The 24,167-nt window shown below is 44.1% G+C and overlaps 1 protein-coding gene and 1 pseudogene across 3 annotated transcripts in view; one reads left to right on the top strand and one right to left on the bottom strand.

Annotated features, from left to right (window-relative positions):
• Positions 1-24,167, bottom strand: part of LOC126190790 (transcriptional coactivator YAP1) — a 347,592-nt gene that overhangs the window by 88,828 nt on the left and 234,597 nt on the right. For all 3 annotated transcript variants that reach the window (XM_049931340.1, XM_049931358.1, XM_049931349.1), the window contains exon 2: positions 7,020-7,189. In XM_049931340.1, coding sequence (XP_049787297.1) covers positions 7,020-7,189 — 170 coding nt within the window. The remainder of the gene's footprint in view (positions 1-7,019; positions 7,190-24,167) is intronic.
• Positions 5,916-6,031, top strand: LOC126100092 (5S ribosomal RNA; annotated as a pseudogene).

Consider the following 24,167-nt stretch of genomic DNA (forward strand, 5'->3'; position numbering starts at 1 on the left):
AGGCAGATCGTGGAGAAGCTACGCGGGTTGCCTGACGTCCAGTGGCATTTAGAGACTGAGGGCCATGTAGTCAACACGTCTAGATAACGTGAAGAGACAAAGTTTGCTCCTCGTTTTCCACTCTTACGCAAATGGCTACCACTGATCAGTCTGATTTCTTGCACCTGCTGCTTGTCTTACAATGCAGCCAATCAAGCTGAAATCAAAGCTGTAGAATACCCCCGCTGAAAGTGTTTGCTTAAGAAGTTTTATTCGTTGTATAAAACATCAAAATATTATTTTCAGTCACAACTGTGGCAACAACACACTAGCTATGTAGCCTCGCAGGCAACTCAACCGAACGACAAAACGGTTAGACACGCTGGCTGTCGTGAATCATAGTTTACCCGATTTCCCGGAACAACTTTAGATAAATGTTGGGCTTGTTTCTACAGTGCGGCCACGAACCTCGCACTCGGTCTTACGCAGTGGCTTCAAAAAGTACGTTACCGATATAGTTCCAGTATAAGACTATTACGCAACAAAAGTGGCGCATTGAAATGTACCAGGTTTTCTGAAGAGAGAGTTCTGCTGCGGCTCGGATATCACAGTGAGCGACTGAAATGGCGTGGCAACTGCAAACACACTTCACAGTTGAAGTACGCTGGACAGTACGATTCTTGTGGGCGAAACGTCTAGACTGCTCACAGATTCGCCATGAAGTTCTGGCAGTATATGGAACAAATTCAACGGCGCGTGTAGCCATAGTGGAATGGTGCCAACAATTCGACCAAGGCCACGAAGACTTGGGTGATGCTGATCAACCACACAGCCCATATCTTCCACGATGTGATTCCCATTTTTTCGGCAAGCTATGACAATATCGAGAGGGGTGGGGGGAAGGGAGAGTCGTCTTTCGACGATGAGGACATTCACACGTCGGTTCCGTAATGGCGCTGCGCCCAAGGAGCAGGTTTTTATTCACGGATTAGCGCAGCGTTCAATAAAAATTACTTTGCCTTCCATAATAATATGCAACTCCCTTTTTGAAGCGCTCTCGTATATGCTTGAACAGTGACATTACGTCAAACTATAAACTTTTTAAAGATTTAAAATATCATTTCATGAGGGGTTTAACAAATCTGCCAGTTGTACAACACACGTTTTGCGACTAGTTTCGAATCAACTGGTCCATTCTCAAGCCTGGACTACTGATGCTACAAAAAAGAGTACATAGTTGTCAGTGAACAGAGAATACAAGTGTACACTATAAACAGCTCCACTGTAACAGAAAATTAATTATTTGAATTCAGACATACCTGCAATGAAAGTGCTTGATCTTAGCAACAAACATCAAAACGGCAATACCTGCTTTATAAAGTTCCCAGATGACGGTCACAATCGATATGTGCCTACTTAACTACCTTGCAATATTCTGGTGTGACATCATCCACTAAGCGTATTCGGTTGTACTGGGTTTCCGCGCATATTCTGTCTTGTTCCTCAAGTACCCACGCACATCTCTTAACGCCTGTGTCAACAAAATGTTGGCATTAATAAAAGGTCACTGTTGTACTTTTAATCTGATGTACTGTCATGTAATGGATCTAAATTTCTTACACTATCAAGCAGAAGTAGTAAGACATTGTTGGGCGGTAGTAAGAGAAAATGGTTATTTAAGTGAAGTTCACAAATCCGCACTGCAAAAATCGTTATCAGTCAGTGATCGCGTATGCATTGGGAATAGTCAGTCAATGGTACTTTCTCAGATTATGGTCTTCGTATACATCATTTCCTGCGTTTCATATCTCTGGTCGTACCTACTTCACATTTTTATGAGTCCTTTCATTTATATCCTTCTCCAGTTTTGTAGCCAAGGGAAAAATTATGTGCCTACACCTAAGCGCAGCAGCGTTTTCGGCGTCAAAAGAGGAAGCAAGTGCGACAGTGAAAGAGAAGCATTTACAAGAACACAGGGAGATTTCGTCCGGCCATACGAATCATTCTTCTCCATCCTAGACGGACAACAACGGCCACACCGTAGCAACAGCCTGCTCAATCAGCAATATTGCCGAGTCACACGGAAATACTGCGCGTACTACAGCCACATTGTGGCAACACTACTGCAGTCTCCCATTGTCGTAAAATAAAGCCCCAGTAAAGGCACCTTCAAATATATAATGTGCTCCATCCTACGCCATTTCAGTGAGTTAGCCGACTTAGTCTTCGTTTCTCTTTCAATGATGAGCCGTTAACGTAGTCGGATCTCTACGAGGACAGAAATCGAGGTCTGGAGGAAGAAAGTGAAAGTAGACTAAAGAGTGAAACAGACCATTGGCCATCATGAATTAACAAAAATCAGGAAGCAGAAGAGTGAGGATGACTGAACGGGCGTCTGGGATCCTTCACGCAAGAACCACTGTTCAGAGTCTTAAAAGGCATGACATTTCGCTTCATAAAGTGAGGCAGTATAGAAAACTGGGCTTAAACATAGCGGAAATCCTAGCAATATAATCCTTTAATTTATTCATTTTATTTACACGTCAAGTTCCATAGAACCAAATTGAGGAGCAAATCTTCAAGGTCATGGAACGTGTCAGTACATGAAATTACAACATAAAAGTAATAGCAGAGAAAAATAAAATGTTTATTAACCCGAAAACAGCCAAGCCATAAGTTTAAGTAAACGCAATCGCCAATATAACAAGACTCAGCTTAATTTTTCAAGGAACTCCTCGACAGAATAGAAGGAGTGGTCCATGAGGAAAGTCTTCAGTTTCGATTTGAAAGCACGTTGATTAGTGCTAAGATTTTTGAAAGCTAATGGTAGCTTATTGAAAATGGATGCAGCATTATACTGCACACCTTTCTGCACAAGAGTTAAGGAAGTCCAGTCCAAATGCAGATTTGATTTATGACAAGTATTAACTGAATATTCTTGGGAATAAGCTAATATTGTTAACAGGAAATGACAGTAAGGAATATATGTATGTTAAGAGGCCAATGTTAAAACACCCAGACTCGTTAACAGGGCTCGACAAGAGGTTCGTAAACATTCACCACTTATTGCCCGAACCGCCCGTTTCTGAGCCAAAAATATCCTTTTACCCAGATTGCATCACCGAGCGAGGTGGCGCAGTGGTTAGACACTGGACTCGCATTCGGGAGGACGACGTATCAATCCCGCCATCCTGATTTAGGTTTTCCGTGATTTCCCTAAATCGCTCCAAGGCAAATACCGGGATGGTTCCTTTCAAAAGGCACGGCCGACTTCCTTCCCCATCCTTCCCTAATCCGATGAGACCGACGACCTCGCTGTCTGGTCTCTTCCTCCAAACAACCCAACCCAGTTTGCATCAGCTGTTAATAGCACTGGAAGGGGGAGGGGAAAACCGTCGCTCTGAGAGCAAACTGGGTTACAATCACTATGTCTCGAAACTTTGGGAGAAGATGGTGATACTCGACGCTACTGCAAATCTGTTTGGAAACACTCTCGGGTTTCGTCAGCAGTATACGCCGGGAAGTTAACATCACGCGTGTTACTAACGCGCTCTGCTCCTCTGTACACACAATGAATGCACCTAGCTACATCAATGTAGTCTACGGAGACTATCAAACATTTTCGAGAAGGATAATGTGCACACAGTAATCGGAGCGAATAATCTGCTACTATTTACACTGCTGCACTTCAGTCGCGCGATGACACGGCTTTTAAGCTCCGTCTGGAAGAAAGTTGTTTCAGAGAAAACTGCTTCCGCGGTCTTATCGCTTATCGCATCTGGAGAGGAAAACACGGCGCTTTTTCCATCAGCGCCGATCGATGTTTTCCTCCGAGCTTGCGGCGCGGTACCTGTAATCTTATCGACTTCTGTGAAGCTCTATCTGACGAGCGTCACGGCAGCGGCGTTCTGTCACGTACGCAGCAACAGTGGTGACCTCACGTCTCCCGTCACAGGTGCCTCATCAGCTCTCAAAGTGTGTGCGTATGTGCTGTCCAGCTGATTCCCTGTAACTGTATCTTCTTGCAAAGGTGACGCTACATCTGCACTCTGTTCTCTGATCCTCAACTTAGCCCGTTAAGTACTGATTATCATGTACTTGCGAAATAGTGATCGCTGGTTCTTATCACAAACGTTACTCTTAAGTCTTAGGCAATCTCCCACATAGGACTTCTCCGCAGCCTCTAACTGCACTTCGATAGATGCTCTAGTCATAACAAAAAGGTAATACAGCTCACATTCGACGTCCGCATTTTAAAGCGGCCCCTAGACGGCCAACAACATTGCACAATAATAGTGTGCAGCTTTATTGACGTCCTCCCTAGACTGCTTAATAATTTTGTCATGTATATTGAGCAATAATATTGTCGTTTGGAACGTTGGACGAAAAAGAGGCTGTTGCTGCGATAATTGCTCTATTCTGTTGCAAGCCGAAAAGAACGTGGATGAAAAATTGGTTGAAGGAGTGTCACGAAAACGCTGAGATAACCGAGATTGAACGAAAAAAAGGGAGGGAGGGAGGGGGAGAGAGAGAGAGAGAGAGAGAGAGAGAGAGAGAGAGAGAAATTATCATAAATTTTGGTGTGTTGATGTCCAACATTCGATTAAGTCATGTACTCAGAGAGAAAAATGATTTTTTAAAAAAACTTCCTTCGTGACCATTCCCGCTCTTTTCTGAGCAACAAATCGTATGTTTCATCATTCTTAATACTTTCGTTTTAGCTACGATTTATACATTGTGATGCGCTCTTTTGTCTAGTTTTTAACTCGTTTTACACGCAACGATAACAAACCAGACTTCCTTGCGTTGTGTAGCACGCGAGATACTTTCAAAAACATCTGCTATAATATAAAGGTGTGTGTGTGTGTGTGTGTGTGTGTGTGTGTGTGTGTGTGTGTGTTTGTTTCATGTCGTCCTAAACCACTGGACCGATTTCAACCAAACTTGGTACACGTATCACTTACTGTCAAATAACAATCGCTATCGGGGAAAGAACCACCTTCAGGAAATATGAGGTCACAAGCATTGATATGCTCGAAAAATGCAGCATCATGCATGAAGTTTTAATACATTTATTCTTTACTACCCGTACAGTCGTGTCAACTTCAGGAAATCCCTGACACCTGTCAGCGCATTTGACAGCTTTCAACTGTGAAGCTCCAAAGGGTGCAGGCAAACACAATAGCCGTCTACAAAACTGAAGAGGCGTTGCCATAGAGACATTTACAAAATCGCGTTGTATACAGGTGCTTCCCTTTTCTTCAAAGATCTCTTTTAATTTTTATTTTTGTTTTTTTTTCAGTTACCATAGCTTTATAGCTTTGCATTTCTCTTATAGCCAATCCTACTTTATAATTTTACACGGGTATCTCACTTCTTACATATCTGTTTTCTCTTTTGCTTGCAGCATGTTCGTATTTTTCCTTTTCGTGAAACTGAGTATCTCGTGTGTCATCCAAAAATTTCTACTAAACCTTGAGTTTTTCCCTATTTGATTCTGCGACCCCGTATCTTCTCTCTAAGCTACCCATTCGCCTTGCATTGTGTTCTTGCGTCTCAGTCAATTGTTGTACAAGGCTTCCTTTGTAACTCTGCACTATCAGCGATTCTTTCAGTTTATTCAGGTCTCATCTGATGATTTTCTACCTTTCTGCAGTTTCTTCAGTTTTATTTTGCAATTCATTACTAATGAATTATGGTTAGAGTCCTCAACTGCCCACGAAAATGTATTACTGTTGAAAAGTGGTTTCGAAATCTCTGTTTTACCATTGTATAACGTACGTGGAATCTTGCAATTCCCCATCTTTCATTATTTTTAAACCTATGGTTAATAGCGATTAAATTATACCCTGTGCCAGACAGTTCCGCCTTTCGTTTGATTTGCTCCTTTTCTTTCTTTTCCTACTATCGAATTTCAGCCCTCCGTCATAATTTTCGGCAACGGCCTTGCCGCAGTGGATACACCGGTTCCCGTCAGATCACCGCAGTTAAGCGCTGTCGGGCGTGGCCGGCACTTGGATGGGTGACCATCAGCCGCCATGCGCTGTTGTCATTTTTCGGGGTGCACTCAGCCTCGTGATGCCAACTGAGGAGCTACTCGACCGAATAGTAGCGGCTCCGGTCAAAGAAAACCATCGCAACGACTGGGAGAGCGGTGTGCTGACCACACGCCCCTCCTATCCGCAACCTAATCTGACGATGACACGGCGGTCGGATGGTCCCGATGGGCCACATGTGTCCTGCAGACGGAGTGCTTATCATAACTTTCGTCACCCTTAAAAATGTTAATAACGTACATTATCTCATCCATTCTCTCAACTTCTTCTCCGGAATTCGTAGACACGTATATTTTTACTACTAAGGAGAGGGGGGGGGGAGGAAGAAGTCTTGGATTTGTGTCTAATAGTCTGCGATAATGAGATCACTATGCTATTAGTTCACACACGTTCCCGTTTACGATTCATTTATTCATTATTAGACGTACCAACGTTTCAGTTTGTTTTATATTGCTAATTCTATATTCACTTGACCATAAATTCTGTTCCTCCTGCCATTGCACTTCACAAATTCCCATTCATATTTAACTTTAACCGTTGCCAGCTATAAAATGGGAGCCGCGCTTCCAATCCCCTTGCGATGCTAACTGTTTTCACTAATTCACATCGAGATAAGCTACAATTTGCATCCGTCTACAATAAGTGAGTTGAACAGTCGCACGCTGCGCCGCCTCAGTATCTTGGACAAAACCTTAAAACTGCAAACAACAGTGTGCCGTTACGTAAAGTAACAGGCTTACTGTATTACGGCATTGTCGCTGCCGACTGTTAGTGCGATGTGCCCAACACACTGTTGTGAAGGTATTGACTGTAGACAATGAAACTTTTTCTGAATATTTGTCTCATACTGTAGAAACTCGGAGTTAGCACTGCGCGCGTCTTTTGAGGACTTAGTAACCCTATCTGTAGTTGTCCGAAAACTATGCTTCTCGCACCTGACAGTGGATTGGTTTATGTATTAGACCAGCACTTAGGAAAACCTACCCGCTGGCTGAGGCGACGACGAGGAGTGTGGGGATCCCCCCGAGCTGGCGCCGGCGATGATGTCGGCAGCCTGCTGCTGCTGCTGTTGCTGTTGCTGCTGCTGGGACTGCGCCACCTGCGCCGCCAGCGTCTTCCGCGGGTCCTCCCACGTGGTCGTCCGCGTGATGTGGCTGCAACACACGAGAGGCTGCCGTCAGCAATCGTCACCAATCGACAAAGTGCACTGCAGCGAAATAAAATAAAATCGCAAGCACACTACCACCAGCCTTCGAAGGTGAAGCTTCGCCTTTTCAATTAGCTTTCCAATTGAAGACCGCGACGGCTGCGGTCGCAGGTTCGAATCCTGCCTCGGGCATGGATGTGTGTGATGTCCTTAGGTTAGTTAGGTTTAAGTAGTTCTAAGTTCTAGGGGACTTATGACCACAGATGTTGAGTCCCGTAGTGCTCAGAGCTATTTGAACCATTTGAACCAATTGAAGACCGTGTGGCCTTTGTTCCATCTCCCTACCATACGAGGCCACTGATGGTGAAGTAAGACTTTTGAACACGAAATAACTACAAGTGCTGAGCACGACATAATTGGCTGACAGTGTGTACTAGCCCTTCACGATAACTGTTTGTGAGACAGAGGTAGAATGAGTCTGATCAAATAAAGTAGTTTACGAAATCTCCCCCATTGCAACAGAATAGAGTGCAACATACACTGGTCATCGAGAACATTATGACCACCGACCTACTATAGGTTGGTTGGTTGGTTGGTTGGTTGGTTGGTTGGTTTAAAGGCGGGAGAAGGGACCAAACTACGAGCTTATCGGTCCCTTGTTCCAAACAAAACAATGCCAGAAGTGTGAGAATAAAACGGTCGAAACATATAACACAAAACGGAAAGAAAGGAAAAGCTACAAGAACGAAGGGAAGGCAACGAGCACTGAAAGGAACAAAAGGGGACAAGAAAACATCAGAGTGACGTTAGAAACAGAAGAGAGTAAAACATGAGAGTAGATTACAGTGGCTGGCCAACCACAAGATTAAAAAGGGAAAACCAGCCACTCTGCAACACATTAAAGCCTCCACTCTAAAAGCACTAGAATGGAGGACACAGAGGGACACAGGACATGCGCTAAAACCTACATATAAGTATAAAACCCACCCTCACGGATAAAATGTAAGACTAAAGCTGCTGTGGAGGCATTGTCGCCCAACACCGAAGGCAGGGTGCTGGGAAAGTTGAAAGTCTGCCTCAGAGCGGCTAAAAGTGGGCAGTCCAGCAAGAGGTGGACGACTGTCATTTGGGAGCCACAGCGACACTGAGGTGGGTCCTCGCGACGGAGTAGGTAGCCATGCGTTAGCCACGTATGGCCAATGCGGAGCCGGCAGAGGACAACTGATTCCCTGGGAGAGGCCTGCACGGAAGACTTCCACACATTCGTAGTCTCCTTAATGACACGCAGTTTGTTGTGCGTGCTGTTATGCCATTACGTCTCCCAAAGGCGGAAAACTCTGCGGTGTAAGACAGAACGCAGGTCAGCTACGGAGATGCCTATCTCCAGAAGCCCTACTGTAGGTATAAACCCTTCGAGGCGATAGCAGTGTCATCTGGCGAGGAATGAGTGCTAATCAGATACAGGAACAGTGCATGTAATATCAGTGAGCGAGCTGTCCGTGTGTGAAATGGAGAAGGCGCGCGATCTATCTGAGTTTGACCGAGGAAGCACTGTGATGGCCTGGAGGCTCGGCACGAGCATTTCGGAAACTGCAGACTTATCGGTTGTTCGAGGAGTGCTTTGGAGAGTGTCTTCAGCACATGGCGAAACCAAGGTGAAATCGTGGGATTGGGCGGCAGTCCCTCATTACAGATGTCGGGCGTCACAGACTACGGAGATTGGTAAAACATGACAAGAGCGAACTGTGGCGGAACTAACATCAGACTTTAATGCTGGGCAGAGTACAAGTGTGTCTGAACACACAGTCCACCGAAAACTCCTAACTATGAGCCTCCGCAGCCGACGACCCGTGCATGCGCCAATGTTAACACCACGACATGGGCAACTACGACTGAAATGGGCATGTGACCATCGGAAATGGATGTTCGCAGAGTGGCAGAGCGTTGCATGGCTTGATGAATCCCGATACTTTCTTCATCATGCCGACGAGACGGCTCGAATCCGTCGTCTTCCAGGGGAACAACTGCTTGACACCTGTACCGCAGGACGGTGACAAACTGGCGGCGGCTCCATTACGCTCTGGGAAACATTCACGTGGGCATCCGTGGGTCTACTGGAGCTCGTGCAAGGCACCATGACGGCCAAGGAGTATCGCACACTGGTTACCGACCACGACACACCTTCATGAGAATCATGTTTCCCAACGGCAGTAGCATTTTTCAGCAAGATAATGCGCCATGTCACAAGATCAGGAGTGTGATAGGGTGCTTCAAGAAACACAGCAGCGAGCTCCAGATCTGAACCCGAACGAACACATCTACGGGACGTGACTGAATTTGGCAAACAGCTCACAGTCCTCCGTCCCCCGGAATTTACGGGACTTAGGTGACTTGTGTATGCAAATGTGGTGCCAACTCCCTCCAGCGGCCTACCAAGGCATCACTGCTTCCATACCACGACCGCGTCGTCACTGATATCCGTGCCGAAGTTGGACATGCCGGCCGTTAGGTAGGTGGTCGTAATGTTCTGGCTGATCAGTGTACAGCCAGTCATGTTATGACATGATAAGGTATGCTATGGCACGTCTCGACTAGCAAGTCATGACTTCTACATCCTAGAAAATCCATCACAAATCAAAGAATCTAGCGGACGCGAAAACTGTACTGGATGAACCCTGGAGCAGGTAAACGAAACAGAATAGAAACAGTTCATCATCTACGTGAAGAACTGAACGACAGGAGAAATTCTTTCGAATATTAGAGGAAGATAACGGATATGTTTTATTCTATATCCTCACAGCAATTGCTCATTCAATTTTGATCTGGTCGACCATCAGTGGAACTTCTAGTTCAAACAGTGAAGTAGGTTGCACACAAGGTCAATGTAAATGAACGGAGAAACCGAATTTTTCGAAAATGATACTACAAAGGACTTCAAGAAAAGTAATAAAACAGATATTGCTCTATTAACTAGACATATTATACACAAATCTGAGAGAAAAGCTTTTAATATAAGTGGTGGCACTGTTGTTACTGAATAATGTGAAGCCATTCATTCACAGCAGTATACCAAGGACCCAGTTCATTTTGATCAATTAAGTGAACATTTCACTTATTTTTGTCGCTCGGATTCTGTTCTTGATGAAAGATACTTCTTCCCAGGCAGCATATACTCAGCAATTCACCCATTGACTACCGTGTAGATATATCACTCCTGCCAAATTTTATTAATGTACTAGCTGAGGTACTCTGTATTGCCTGGGATTTATTTATTCCCATCTTCTATTAGTCCATCTCCTGCTCCTGGCCATCTCATCCCCCCCCTCTCTCTCTCTCTCTCTCTCTCTCTCTCTCTCTCTCTCTCTGCAAGGCCGTGGCTGTCCGTATGCGTGCTGCCTGCAACGCGTTCCGATACTACCCACACAACACACCAGTCCTGCAGGAAATCAACTGGACTGGCGGTTTTCTGCGTACTTAACGGTAAGGAATATCATCTTTTCGCCCTCTCCCACGCATCCATAGAACAGAGGTGTTTTTATCTCCAACAACGCGTTTTCGAGATGTGCATGGAAAGTTTGGCTGAAATCGAAGTTTAGGAGGAGAGGTGGAACGAATATACATATATACATACACAGGGTGTTACAAAAAGGTACGGCCAAAGTTTCAGGAAACATTCCTCACACAAAAATAAAGAAAAGATGTTATGTGGACATGTGTCCGGAAACGCTTAATTTCCATGTTAGAGTTCATTTGAGTTTCTTCCACCTACGCTCAATGGAACACGTTATCATGATTTCATACGGGATACTCTACCTATGCTGCTAGAACATGTGCCTTTACGAGTACGACACAACATGTGGTTCATGCGCGATGGAGCTCCTGCACATTTCAGTCGAAGTGTTCGTACGCTTCTCAACAACAGATTCGGTGACCGATGGATTGGTAGAGGCGGGCCAATTCCATGGCATCCACGCTCTCCTAACCTCAACCCTCTTGACTTTCATTTATGGGGACATTTCAAAGCTCTTGTCTACGCAACCCCGATACCAAATGTAGAGTCTCTTCGTGCTCGTATTGTGGACGGCTGTGATACAATACGCCATTCTCCAGGGCTGCATCAGCGCATCAGGGATTCCATGCGACGGAGGGTGGATGCATGTATCCTCGCTAACGGAGGACATTTTGAACATTTCCTGTAACAAAGTGTTTGAAGTCACGCTGGTACGTTCTGTTGCTGTGTTTTTCCATTCCATGATTAATGTGGTTTGAAGAGAAGTAATAAAATGAGCTCTAATATGGAAAGTAAGCGTTTCCGGACACATGTCCACATAACATTTTCTTTCTTTGTGTGTGAGGAATGTTTCCTGAAAGTTTGGCCATACCTTTTTGTAACACCCTGTATACATACATACTTACATTTTTCTAATAGGTTTAGGAGGAGATGTGGAACGAACATACATACATACATTTTTCTAATATACAGAGGTAGACGTTAAGAGTCACGGCTGTAAATTCTTCCAAGTGTGAGCGAACGCTCGCAAAGTCGCATAGTACATAGGACTGGCAGAAAGCAGACGAGCCAACATTATAGTGTCATCATACAGAGAGGAAACTGTTTCGCTCGCAGCAGTCACCCCTGCTGTGCGATAAAATGTATGTAATGCCAGAGAGGCAATCGAGACGACACAGAACGTATAGTGAGGACTCGAGTTTGAGAATCACTCTAACCGAGGTTGGAATTTACTAGATATTAAGAAAGCAATAGTGGAAAATGAAACAGTACGACAGTATATGGCTTAGTATAAACAAGTGATCGTAGAAAATGATCAGCCGTTAGCAGTCATCGCAGGACAGAGACGGAAGGTGTACCAAGTCGCCCGGAGTGCAGCAGGACAGACTAAACCACAGAGATAAGTGCTATGCAACAGCAAGCACTCTGCAAAGAACTCTGTTCAATTTCGGAGAGCAACTTACTTCGATAAACATAGCGCAACAGCTTGTGCTGTCTTCGTCTTTGTGTACCAGACAACAGTTAGAAGAACAAGAGCAGTCTGAACTTGTTTCTATTAGGGAGTTAATACAGGTGCACTCGTCTCTGGTAACTAGGAATCATCATTCTTAGAGCAGTAATAACAGTTCGCTATAACGCAAATGTGTCTTGAAAGAGATAGAGCAGACAGAATTAAAGATAAAGTCACTATAAGACTCCTGTTTCAGTAAGGTATGTATGAGAAATAAACTATTTAATCATACCTGTTTGGAACTCAGAACACTTTGTATTTTGATAAAACCTTCTACGTACCCCTCACCTTTCCTAAGTAACTGAGGAAGTCTTTTAACCCTTCTAACTTACTTCAGAGTTGCAAAAGCAGTCATAAAATTAACTGTCGTTGAAGTCTTGTCTGCAACTAACGGAGACACGAGAAATACACCGTCACATAGGAAGTGGTAAGTGCCAACAGATCTTTGTCATCCATGCACTTCTGTGTGGAAATCTATAGTAACTCACACTAACTCTTTTGCAGGATCAGTAGGTTTTTTTTTTTTTTTTTTTTTTTCAACTTATACCTAGCGACAACTTTCCTGTGGGTAGTCACATTCTTTAAAACGGATAGGAGGCTCGATAAGATCTATTGATAATATTATTTGCAGCAACACCACTGCCAAAAAGTTTCAACTTCTGTTCTTGTTTCTAACAAACAGATTATCGCATGTATCTAGTCGCGGTTTGCGCTCTTCACTGACGTTCGAGGTCGACAAGTCAGTGGTCTCCCTACTGACGTAAAGGGCCCACTGTATATTATTTCATGTTTACCATGCGAATGGTCACAAATGAAAATGAAGCAGACTCACGACAAGACAAGAAATTTAAGTGGATAAAAATGTCTAACTACAGTAATCAATGGGTAACCGTTCATCCGCGCCACTATTGTTGATAATCAAGCAAACGTCTCAACACAATAGTCTCAAATTGCATTTAAAACATTTTTGAGATAACGTCAATGAACTGGAGATCTCTTCCAGCGCTGTGGATCACACAAATGGTTGTTCCCAAAGTTAAAAGTCCATCATAACGATGCGTTTCCATGTCGGCAACATTTCCGAGTGGCCGCCTCGATAGCTGAGTGGTCAGCGCGACAGAATGCCATGCAAAGGGGCCTGGGTTCGATTCCGGCTGGGTCGGAGATTTTCTCCGCTCAGGGACTGGGTGTTGTGTTGTCTTCATCATCATATCATCCCCATCGACACGAAGGTCGCCGAAGGGACATCACACAAAAAGACTTGCACCAGGCGACCGGACTACCCGACGGGAGGTCCTAGCCACACGATATTTCACTTTATTTCCGAGTGTCCACCACACAATAAGAGTCGGAGACCACCCAACTCATTCCAGCTATTTAGTTACAGAAGGTTGATTAAGTACGCAATTCCCTTCGTGTGAGCAGCATTATGACCACAGAGTCACTTTTCACAAACAAGCAGAAACGGCATTTCCCGCTTGTATCGCAACTTCCGTTGCTTCACGATATACAAAAACTTACATAATCTTTTAACATGCACTTACAATTGAGTGTATTCCCATCGAGATTTTCTGTAACATCCTATAGACTGAGTAGTGATAACGACTGCGTCTTACTGGCTTAGGGAAGCCACAGTACAAGATAAAAATGACCAGTCAGTCTCACTTCAGGATAAATTCATGTACTTGTGCTGTTGTTTACCTTCTTCCACCTCAATAAAAAAAATTGAAGATTCTGTGTTGTTAGCTAACACTATGTGTTCCGTGAACTAAAATGAGGATATATACCTGCAGCACGGAGCAACCGGGCAAGAAGAGAATCGGAGGATTTGAGATGTGGAGTTATAGTCGGATACTAAAAATTAACTGGAAAGATAATGTAAGAAATGAGGTAATTTTCCGTGGGGAAACTAAAGTGTAGAAAACCTATCTAAGGGCATCGGGGGATGATATCCATAGCAAAATAGGGAGCCGTAGTGGGCATAATCCGTTCCGGAAAATAGACATTCGAATATATCCAAGAAGCAGTCGAATACGTTGGACCTAAGTGCCACTCTGAGATGAAGAGGCAGGCTCAGGAGAACACATCGTGGAAGGCAGCATGATAAGTAAATACACTGGTGCCCAAAATTAAAGCAATAGACGGAAATTTTGTAAGGTTACTTTTATTTTGCCACAAAACGCCATAAACAGGTAACAGTAAATTAGAAACAATGTAGAAACTTTAGAACGTAAACAACTGCAACATGCATAACGATATACAATTTTTTTTCAACTTAACGCATTTGCACACACATTTCAACAAGTGGTTAATCTGCTCACTATAGGGTGGGACCCCTTTGGCAGCAACAGAGGTCTGACAACGACGGGACAGGCTGCGAATGTCATCAGCCTCACGTTGAGGCAACAACGCCCTGCTCCTGCAGAGCTGCTCGCAGTCTTGGAGAGTGGTTTGTAGATGATGATGATGATGTGATGCAAGTCATCTGCCTAGTGCATCCCGGACATGCTCTATGGGATTCAAATCTGGAGAGCGAGCAGGCCACGCCATGCGTACAATATCTTCAGTTTCCAAGAAAACACCAAACAGTCGTGCTGTATAAGGCCGAGCATTATCATCCATCAATACGCAGTCTGGGCTGCGCAGCACCTCGCAAATGACGACCCAAGATACCTGACAGCAGTTAAACCTTGTTGTTTCATCCATACAATTTCATGAAGAGGTGTTCACGTGACGAACATAATCCCTGCCCACAACATTAGGGATCCTTCTCGATACCGGTCTCATTCCACAATGTTTGCATTCCGAAATCGTGGTCCACATTCCCTCCAGATGCGAATCCATCGCGAATCACTCTTCGGCCTAAATCGAGGCTAATCCATGAAAAACAAGATCGGCCTACTGTTCGACCGCTAACGTAGCGTGTTGATGACTCCACTCTAGACGTTCCCTTTTATGAAGACGCGTCAGAAGTAGACATACAGCAGGTCTCCGACAACAAAGGCCACCCCTCCGAAGCCTTCTGCACACCGTTCGCCTCGATAAAACTCGTCCAGTGGATGCTGCGAGCTCTAATGTCAATTGTTTTGCAGTACTTAGGCGGTACTGTCGTGCCCTTACAGCCAAATGAAGGTTCTCTCTTTCTGAACTCACACGTAGTCGGCCCTGCCTTGGTTTCGTTCACACTAAGCGATCGGACCACATCAGTTTACGACTGTCCTGCTTCCCTTCTTTCTATGGGCTTCCCTCACAGAGAGTCTGATAGGCATCTTTTCTGTGCCATACTCCACCGTCTGTGACTGTGTACGCCGGCCGCGGTGGTCTAGCGGTTCTGGCGCTGCAGTCCGGAACCGCGGGACTGCTCCGGTCGCAGGTTCGAATCCTGCCTCGGGCATGGGTGTGTGTGATGTCCTTAGGTTAGTTAGGTTTAAGTAGTTCTAAGTTCTAGGGGACTTATGACCTAAGATGTTGAGTTCCATAGTACTCAGAGCCATTTGAACCATTTTTGTGACAGTGTACACATCGATTGTGGATGTAGGGCTTCCCGGCAAACACTACCTCGTTTCATAGGTGCCCTGACATCATCGTTGGCATGGTTGTCCGTTGACCGGAATGTAATTTTCAAAAATGGTTCAAATGGTTCAAATGGCTCTGAGCACTATGGGACTTAACATCTGTGGTCATCAGTCCCCTAGAACTAAGAACTACTTAAATCTAACTAACCTAAGGACATCACACACATCTATGACTGAGGCAGGATTCGAACCTGCGACCTTAGCGGTCACGCGGTTCCAGACTGAAGTGCCTAGAACCGCACGACCACACCGGCCGGCGAATGCAATTTTCAGTGCAGAACAAGATCATACGGACATCTGGTTGACAGTTTGTAAGATTATATCGTAAATTAAACACAGGACGGGGAAATAATGATTTGTTGCTTTAACCTTGGACACCAGTGTAAACAAAACAACAATAAAATACACTGATGTGACAAATGTCATGGGATACCTGCTATTTTGTGTCGGACCTCCTTTTTCCCGGCACAGTGCAGCAACTTGACGTTGTATAGTCTCACCAAGTTATTGGACGTCCCCTGCAGTAATACTGAGCCATATTGACTCTATAACTGTCTGTAATTGTGAAAGTGTTAACGATGCACGAACAGGCCTCTCGATTATGTCCCAAAAATGTTCGATGAGATTCATGCCAGGCCATCTAGGTGGCCAAATTATTCGCTCAAACTTCGCTTGGAACCAGTCGCGAATAATTGTGGTCCACTGACGTGACATCATTCTTTGGGAACATGAAGCACAAGAATAGTCGCAAAAGGTCTCCAAGTAGCCGATCATAACCATTTTCTGGCAATGATTGGTTCTGTTGGACCAGGGGATCAATTCCATTCCACGTGAACACATCCCCCCCCACACCATTATGGAGCCACGACCAGCCTGGTTGGTTGGTTGTTTGGGGGAAGAGACCAAACAGCGAGGTCATCAGTCTCATCGGATTAGGGAAGGACGGGGAAGGAAGTCGGCCGTGCCCTTTCAGGGAACCATCCCGGCATCTGCCTGGAGCGATTTAGGGAAATCACGGAAAACCTACATCAGGATGGCCGGACGCGGGATTGAACCGTCGTCCTCCCGACCAGCCTGCACAATGCCTTGTTGACAACTTTGGTCCATGGCTTCGTGAGGTCTGCGCCACACTCTAACCCCACTATCAGCTCTTACCAACTGAAATCTGACTAGGGCTGCATTTTGCAGTCCTGCAGACACTCGCGTCAGTCGTCTGCTGCTACAGAGTATTAACACCACATTTCGCCGCGCTGTTCTAACGGATACGTTCATCGTACATCCCACATTGATTTCTGCGGTTATTTCACGCAGTGCTGCTTGTGTGTTAGCACTGACAACTCTACGCAAACGCTGCTGCTCTCGTTCGTGAAGTGAAGGTCGTCGACTATTGTGTTGCCCGTGGTGAGAGATATTGCCTGAAATTTGGTATTCTCGGTACACTCTTGCCTCTGACTCTTGACACTGTGGATCTCAGAATACTGAAATCCCTAACGATTTTCGTAATGGAATATCCCGTGCGTCTAGCTTCAACTACCATTCTGCTTTCAAAGTCTGTTACTTCCCGTCGTGCGGCCATAATCACGTCGGAAACGTTTCCACACGAATCATTTGAGTACGGGTGACAGCTGTGCCAATGTACTGCCCTTTTGCACCTTGTGTACACGATACTACTGCGATTTGCATATGTGCATATCGCTACTCCATGAGTTTGTCACCTCAGTGTGGTATAGGACGTAGGAAAGACTATCATTCTTCTTCAGGTAATTGCATTCGCCCCCTTCGCTGGACGGGCATCAGAAAACGAAGCAGACAATTGACGAGAGGCGCGAGGGAGGGCGTGGGCTGGCAGTCGCAGCCCGCAAACAAGTTTCGCAACGCGGCGCGAGTATGCGCATGCGCCGCCGCCGCCGCCGCCATCCCCACTACCCCAGGCTGGCTAAGCAGCGAACAACAAATGCAATCTCTTTCGTAATAGCGTGCGCCTGCTCTAAGCGGCAGCTGGTGGCGTCCCCACGAGTCCAGCTCTGCTACCAACTAAGTGGCTACGGTTCCCGGCTGGACTTTGGTTTTACGTAGACATTTACCTTGATAGTGTTGTCAGTTATGCTCAGCTCACGAGAGCATTTTTTTCCTCTAGAAAATCTGGCTATCTGGAAGTTCTCTGAATACCCGAAAGTTACACGCAGCAACGAATAGAAGTGCGGGGAGATGCTGGGTAGAAACTTTAAATTATAGTGGCAGATTTGGACTTAACTCAAATCCACTAGTTTTTCTTCTCTAATACAAGCCTCCAGCAGAACAAACGCATGTTACTCATCAAACACCTAATGTGTAATTCTTTGTCCAAGACGTGTAAGACTTAAAAGCAAGTATTTCGATACACTCTTAAACTATAACTAAAAATTACATTAGTACGGAAAGGAGATTCAAAGAAATCAGTAACGCAGTGAAACATTTGGGTATAAATAAGTTGTCGCGTCGGTAGAGATGGACAACTGCAGGAAGAGAAAGGTCGAGGGATGTCAAACTACTGGAGCCCGCTGCTGTAACGAAAAGAAGAATTCAATAAGGGAGTACGCGCTCAATTTTATGAGTGTAAAAGACGTCAAAAGAATGATGTCCAAGAACTTTCCAGTTGTAGTAGGGACGAGAGCTGGCGAGCAGAAGATGCACACCAGACACCTTGAGACGGCTATGGTACACTGCGGGCAATGATTTATTATATCGTCACGAACTACATACGCTGGTGTAGCTAAGTGAGCAGGTAGGACATATAGGCTACCCACTACGCAAGTGACAGATGGTCGTACCCTATGGTCAGGGAGTGTTGAAAAGCGATGAAAATAGGCTGAGCTGTCCTTGGGGATGACACATGGAAGGGAGTACCGTATCCGATTTGCCGTCAAAATGCTTAACTTCTAGTATTAATATTCAATGTTGTACTACGAATGGATATTTCCTTTAATTAAAAGTGAGCCTCGGGCAACATATGTACGCAATCAAATACTGCCATCCAGAGAGTGAAAGTGTCAAGATCACATGTGCTTTGTCTTCAGAAAATAACCTGAAGTCTTATTCTGAATCGTGCTACGGTTTGAACAGAAGATACATGGAAAGAAATTACTCCATTATTTTGTGAACATTAGGGTGCTTCAAAGGTTATAATCTGATTCCGCGATCGTCACAGTGAGTAATCGAGATTTTATTGTGGCATTGTAATAGGCACTTCAAAATTCACTGTCTTCAAATTGCACGTTAGGAGCCGCGGCCTACGGAGAAGAATTTAAGAGGAGGTGATGATGGTGATGACTGTAAATATAAAGTGACTCAACTACGCGCTTATTAGTCCCTCAATCATCTCTTGGTATCCGAAGAAATAGGTACGAGCCTTTCTTTTTGTTCCTCTAGTTGTTTAATAGTAATAAAACAATCTGCATCTACATCTACACTCTGCAAGCACCTCGCAGTGTGTGACAGAGAGTACTTTGTGTATCACCATCATTTGCCCCCTTTCCCGTTCCGGTCGCGAACAGTTCGCGGAAAGAACGATTGCCGGCAAGCCTCCGTTTGGGGCTCGAATCCCTGATCTTCATGGTCTTTTCGCGCAATGTAAGTAGGAGAGCAATATATTTCTTGACTCTTCTACAACGTATGCTCTTGAAAATTTAACTATAAAACACAAAGTGATGCATAATGTCTTCCTTACAGCGTCTGTCGCTGCAGTTGGTTGATTATCTCTGTGACGCATTCTCGCTTACTAAATGATCCTGCATCGAAACACGCCGCTATTCTTTGGAATTTCATCAAAATAAAATACAAATCAGGTAGTTCAATAGAACTGGAAAGATATTACAGTTATTTCAATCTAATCTCGTACGTCTGCTGAGCATGCAAAATATCGGTCAAAAACTGAGTGCAGTTTTTGTATACATTGTGGTGTATAAAGTAGCAGACGCTCGACAAAACAAGGGCGATGAAAACACAGAAAATTTGTGATTGGGGTAATGAGTAATGACTGAGAATGAAATACCGAGACGAACACAGCGACACCTTCTACCGAAGTGGGTCTGACACAGCAGAGTATTTAAGACGAATATCCTAAGGCAGGATGGCTACCAATCTATCACCAACAGACGAACAATAGGACAGCTAATACTGATAAAGTAACGCTGTGTAGTTATAAGGACAGTGACGTCAGTTTCCTGTGTCGTATGTATTACTTTGTCTTTTTTTATCGGTAAGCTATGTCTGCCATATTACTTAAATTTAATGACGGAGACATCGTTTTCAAGATTTCGTTCACCGCTAATGACGAAAAATACACAGATAGTTTAAAGTAACTGTTTTCGTTAAAAACTTTATTTTGAAAACACTTTATAAAAACAGTGTAGAAGGTGCCATCTACTGACAATCAGCTTAACAAACATGAAGGACAGCTGTTTCAGCTGTCTAGATATTTTTACATATACGTGGCCGATCATGCAGTTTCGGTTATACCCGGCGATTTAAAGAATTTACAAGGTGCCATCTATCGACAATCCAATTTTACTATTATGCACGAGAGCATTGCAGTTGGTTACTTTCTTTGAGCAAGTGTTGTGTATTGCGCGAAAATGATAAGGAAACAGTGTCCAGTAAAAGTAGCCTTCGCGATGGCCATTAATAAAGCAAAAGGTCAGACGACTCGGAGGGCAGGAATGTATTTGCCAGAACCTGTAGCTTTTTCACGAGTTCGCACTGTCAGTGTTACCTGTGTTTAAAACTAATCTGATAAAGGCAATATCTGCTTTTTATATGCTTCTCAGTTAACCCTGTTGTATACAATGATATCGATTTTTTACAGCGACACTAATATTGGTCCCGACGATTCAAAATGTAATACCTTTTATTAATAAATACTTGCATTTACTTATTAATCCATTGCTATGTTACCTGCATGTGCGATCAGGATAGGGTGCAAATTATTTGCGTGAGTCACCTAGAATTATTTCTTTCCTTTCTCGAAACCGATTGCTTCTCGATATTTAGGCTTGGGACAAAATATTTACGTGGTTGTATCAGAAGACCTGAACCAATGATCGATTTCCTATTTATTTTGTGTCCGCCCCCGGTAGCTGAGTGGTAGCCGGCACGGTAGCTCAGCGTGTTCGGTCAGAGGGCCAGCTGCCCTCTGTAATAAAAAAAAAACTGAGTTAATGGATCAGCAACGAACTGAAACGGGTGTCTTTCGACGTCCGCCTAGAACAGATACAACGAACGAAAACGAACAAAATGAAATAAAAAAAAGTGGTCAGCGCGACGGACTGTCAATCCTAAGGGCTCGGGTTCGATTTCCTACATTATTATTATTATTATTATTATTATTATTATTATTATTATTTCTTTTGTAAATTAGCGTTTGAGAAAAGGGGAAAAAAAGGATTAAAAGTATCAGTAGCCCCAAGTGCGTACATTGGATTTTCACTGGTCAAAGTTGTACGCAATCTGCGGCCGTAATCACTGAATTTTAATTCTGCCGAAATTACTGACAGAAAAACAGATAAAATGTTAATTTTAGTTACGCATACTGTCTTTCTATGTAACTGTGAACATAAATTGGCTCGGTCGTTCAGTGGGTAAGCTTAAGGCTGCATATCCCATAGGTCCCGAGGTAAATTCCCAGTCGACATTAGGATTTTGTCAGTTACCTCTTCTATCACTTCTGGCAGTGATCACTGCTTGTGAAGAATGCCAAACTTCACAGTGGTTCGGAGATAAGCCTTACGTCTGTCTGTAACTGGCCGAATAAGTTAGTGGAAGGTCTCAAAAAGACAAGGGTAAACCATTTCCAATAGAATCACAGCTCATAAAGGACTACGCTGTACGAACCAACCTTAATGTTTACGACAGCTTTACCACCCTATAAATAAGTACGGTTAACTATTGAGGTGCAAGACATGCAATTATCACAATGTATCGATAAAATCCTTTCATCAAAGAAACGAATGTCTGTTGTTAACATTACAATTTTATTTTCAGAAATAAAGAGCGCTGAAGAGTTTAGGGTTCGCCTTTCCATAGATCGACTGAGGAAGGCGCTCTTCTCAACTGTGCTTTGCACTGTTTTGCAAACTCGCTCCCCGATCCAATGAACGTTCAGTTAAATCTCTGTTTAGGAGACAGCGAAGCGACGCCGCTCAGGCCGCAGCCGGTGCGGCCGCGCTGCCGGAAGCCAGCCCAGCCCCGCTAGCTCTGCGGAGTCTCAGGCGCGCCTAGCCACTCCAAAATAACGCGCCCGGCACGCACCACCGGGTCCTCAGCACTACCGCCTGCTTCAGCCCAACTGGATTCGTTTGATTTTATCTCATTTCTAGCAGATGTGTCAAACAGTTCCGTGGATTCCTTTTTACTACCACAACTCCCATTACTGGTTATAATATTGTTACTGCATCATTAAGTAAACTATGGTGCAAAATGTCTTGTACACGTAAAACTCTGGTTCGATGTAAGAGAACGTCTGGAGGCCAAAGCTGATCACATTACATAAACTTTCAAAATACGCTTATTACTTATCGTCGACTGCTCTGAGAACTGTGCATGAACACGGTGGCGTAAAAAAGCTATTAGAAAGTGTTTGTCCACGGTGGTTTTATCGTATGTTGAAAATGAGTTTCATTGTGATACTGTTTTATTGTAGCTCTGAAAATTATATAGCTCGCTAACACGGTCTCAGTTCACTTTTCCGAATGGAAGCACGAACATTGCAACTACGTTTCTTTATCGTAAAGACGTTTTACTCAAATTCTGTACATATTGTTATGGTGAGAAGCGCACTCAACAGCACATCTGATCCAAGAACAGCAACACCATCCGGAATGTCCATTCTCCGTGATATTACAGTACTGATAGGAAGTCCAACAGAACCTACAAATGACGATGCAGTAGTCTGATCTCAAAAACTATTCCTGAGCAGCCATACGATTAAATAAATGAAGTGACAAAAAATGGTGCAAATGGCTCTGAGCACTATGGGACTCAACATCTTAGGTCATAAGTCCCCTAGAACTTAGAACTACTTAAACCTAACTAACCTAATGACATCACACACACCCATGCCCGAGGCAGGATTCGAACCTGCGACCGTAGCAGTCCCACGGTTCCGGACTGCAGCGCCAGAACCGCTAGACCACCGCGGCCGGCAAATGAAGTGACATAATAACTGTGTAACATTTCCTTAGACTTAGTCTAGCAAGTATCTCTAAGTTCAGAGAGACGATTTATGAGGGTAGTACGATGAATGCACCTTTTGGTACAAATTGGGAAACCAGATGTTTATAAAAATGTACATGTTTAGAAAACTAAGTGTAACGTGCTTATTTTTCTCAGAATCTCCGGTCTTTAAATCAGTTACCAAAAACAACATCTTACAGTTGAAGACGGCATTATTTAAATAATTTTATTACTTACTGTTTACACTAACTACAATAAATCTCAAAAGTGGTGCAACTTATGCAACTCTCCCCCACAAATATTGCTCACAGTGAAACCCATCGGGCGTGATTTAACATTGAAACATCCATCGAGCGGAGTGGCCATGTGTCGATTGCGGTGACAGCGATCAATGCACAAGCAGTCCACCCCATCGACCTTGCATGTGTCTGTTTACGAAATCACGGAAGATTGTGAAGCAGTGGCAATCGCCAGTGATGTAATTTATCTGATGTACATTTAGTACGTAGTAACTTTAACATCAGAAACTCCATACATCTTTGCCAACTCTGGCCGGTCGCCGTAGATGTTTACACCTAGGTATGCAAAAGTAGAACAGTGGATTATGTGGGTGGTTCCACTTACACGCCGGAATCTGCGCCACACTAGTTGTCCTCTACCCTACTAAATAATCTTTATACGGCCGTATGCAAAAAAACTTACTCCAATCTATTAAGAAGGGGAACTAGTCGAAACTTACCAATAAAGACATAATGAATATATGGTCTCGGCTCATAGATATCTCTCAAAGAAATAAATACTTTTATTTGACTGAATAAAGTTACTCACAGGAATCTACAACAACGAAATAGTGCATCATCTTGGAAATACCTCCAAATACTGGCCACCGTGACCAAACGTTCGCCAAGAGCTTTTAGTGACATTTGGGCACCACTAATTATCGCTAAGTACAAGTTTGTAACATGCCTGAGGAAAATTCGTTGCTATAAATGAACTGAAGCTTGAAGGGAAAGATACATTTCTGGCCATAGCAACTATGATTTCTGGGACAATACGTACCTTATATCACGTAAATTTTAGGTGGAAAGGGGGAGGGGGGGAAGTGAAGTGAAGGGAAGGGAAGGGAAGAATGGTGTCAGCTGCATCGGGAATTTATGCAGAGTCATCGGCGACGACTAAA

The sequence above is a fragment of the Schistocerca cancellata genome, chromosome 1 (genome assembly GCF_023864275.1).
Source record: "Schistocerca cancellata isolate TAMUIC-IGC-003103 chromosome 1, iqSchCanc2.1, whole genome shotgun sequence".
NCBI lineage: Eukaryota > Metazoa > Arthropoda > Insecta > Orthoptera > Acrididae > Schistocerca > Schistocerca cancellata.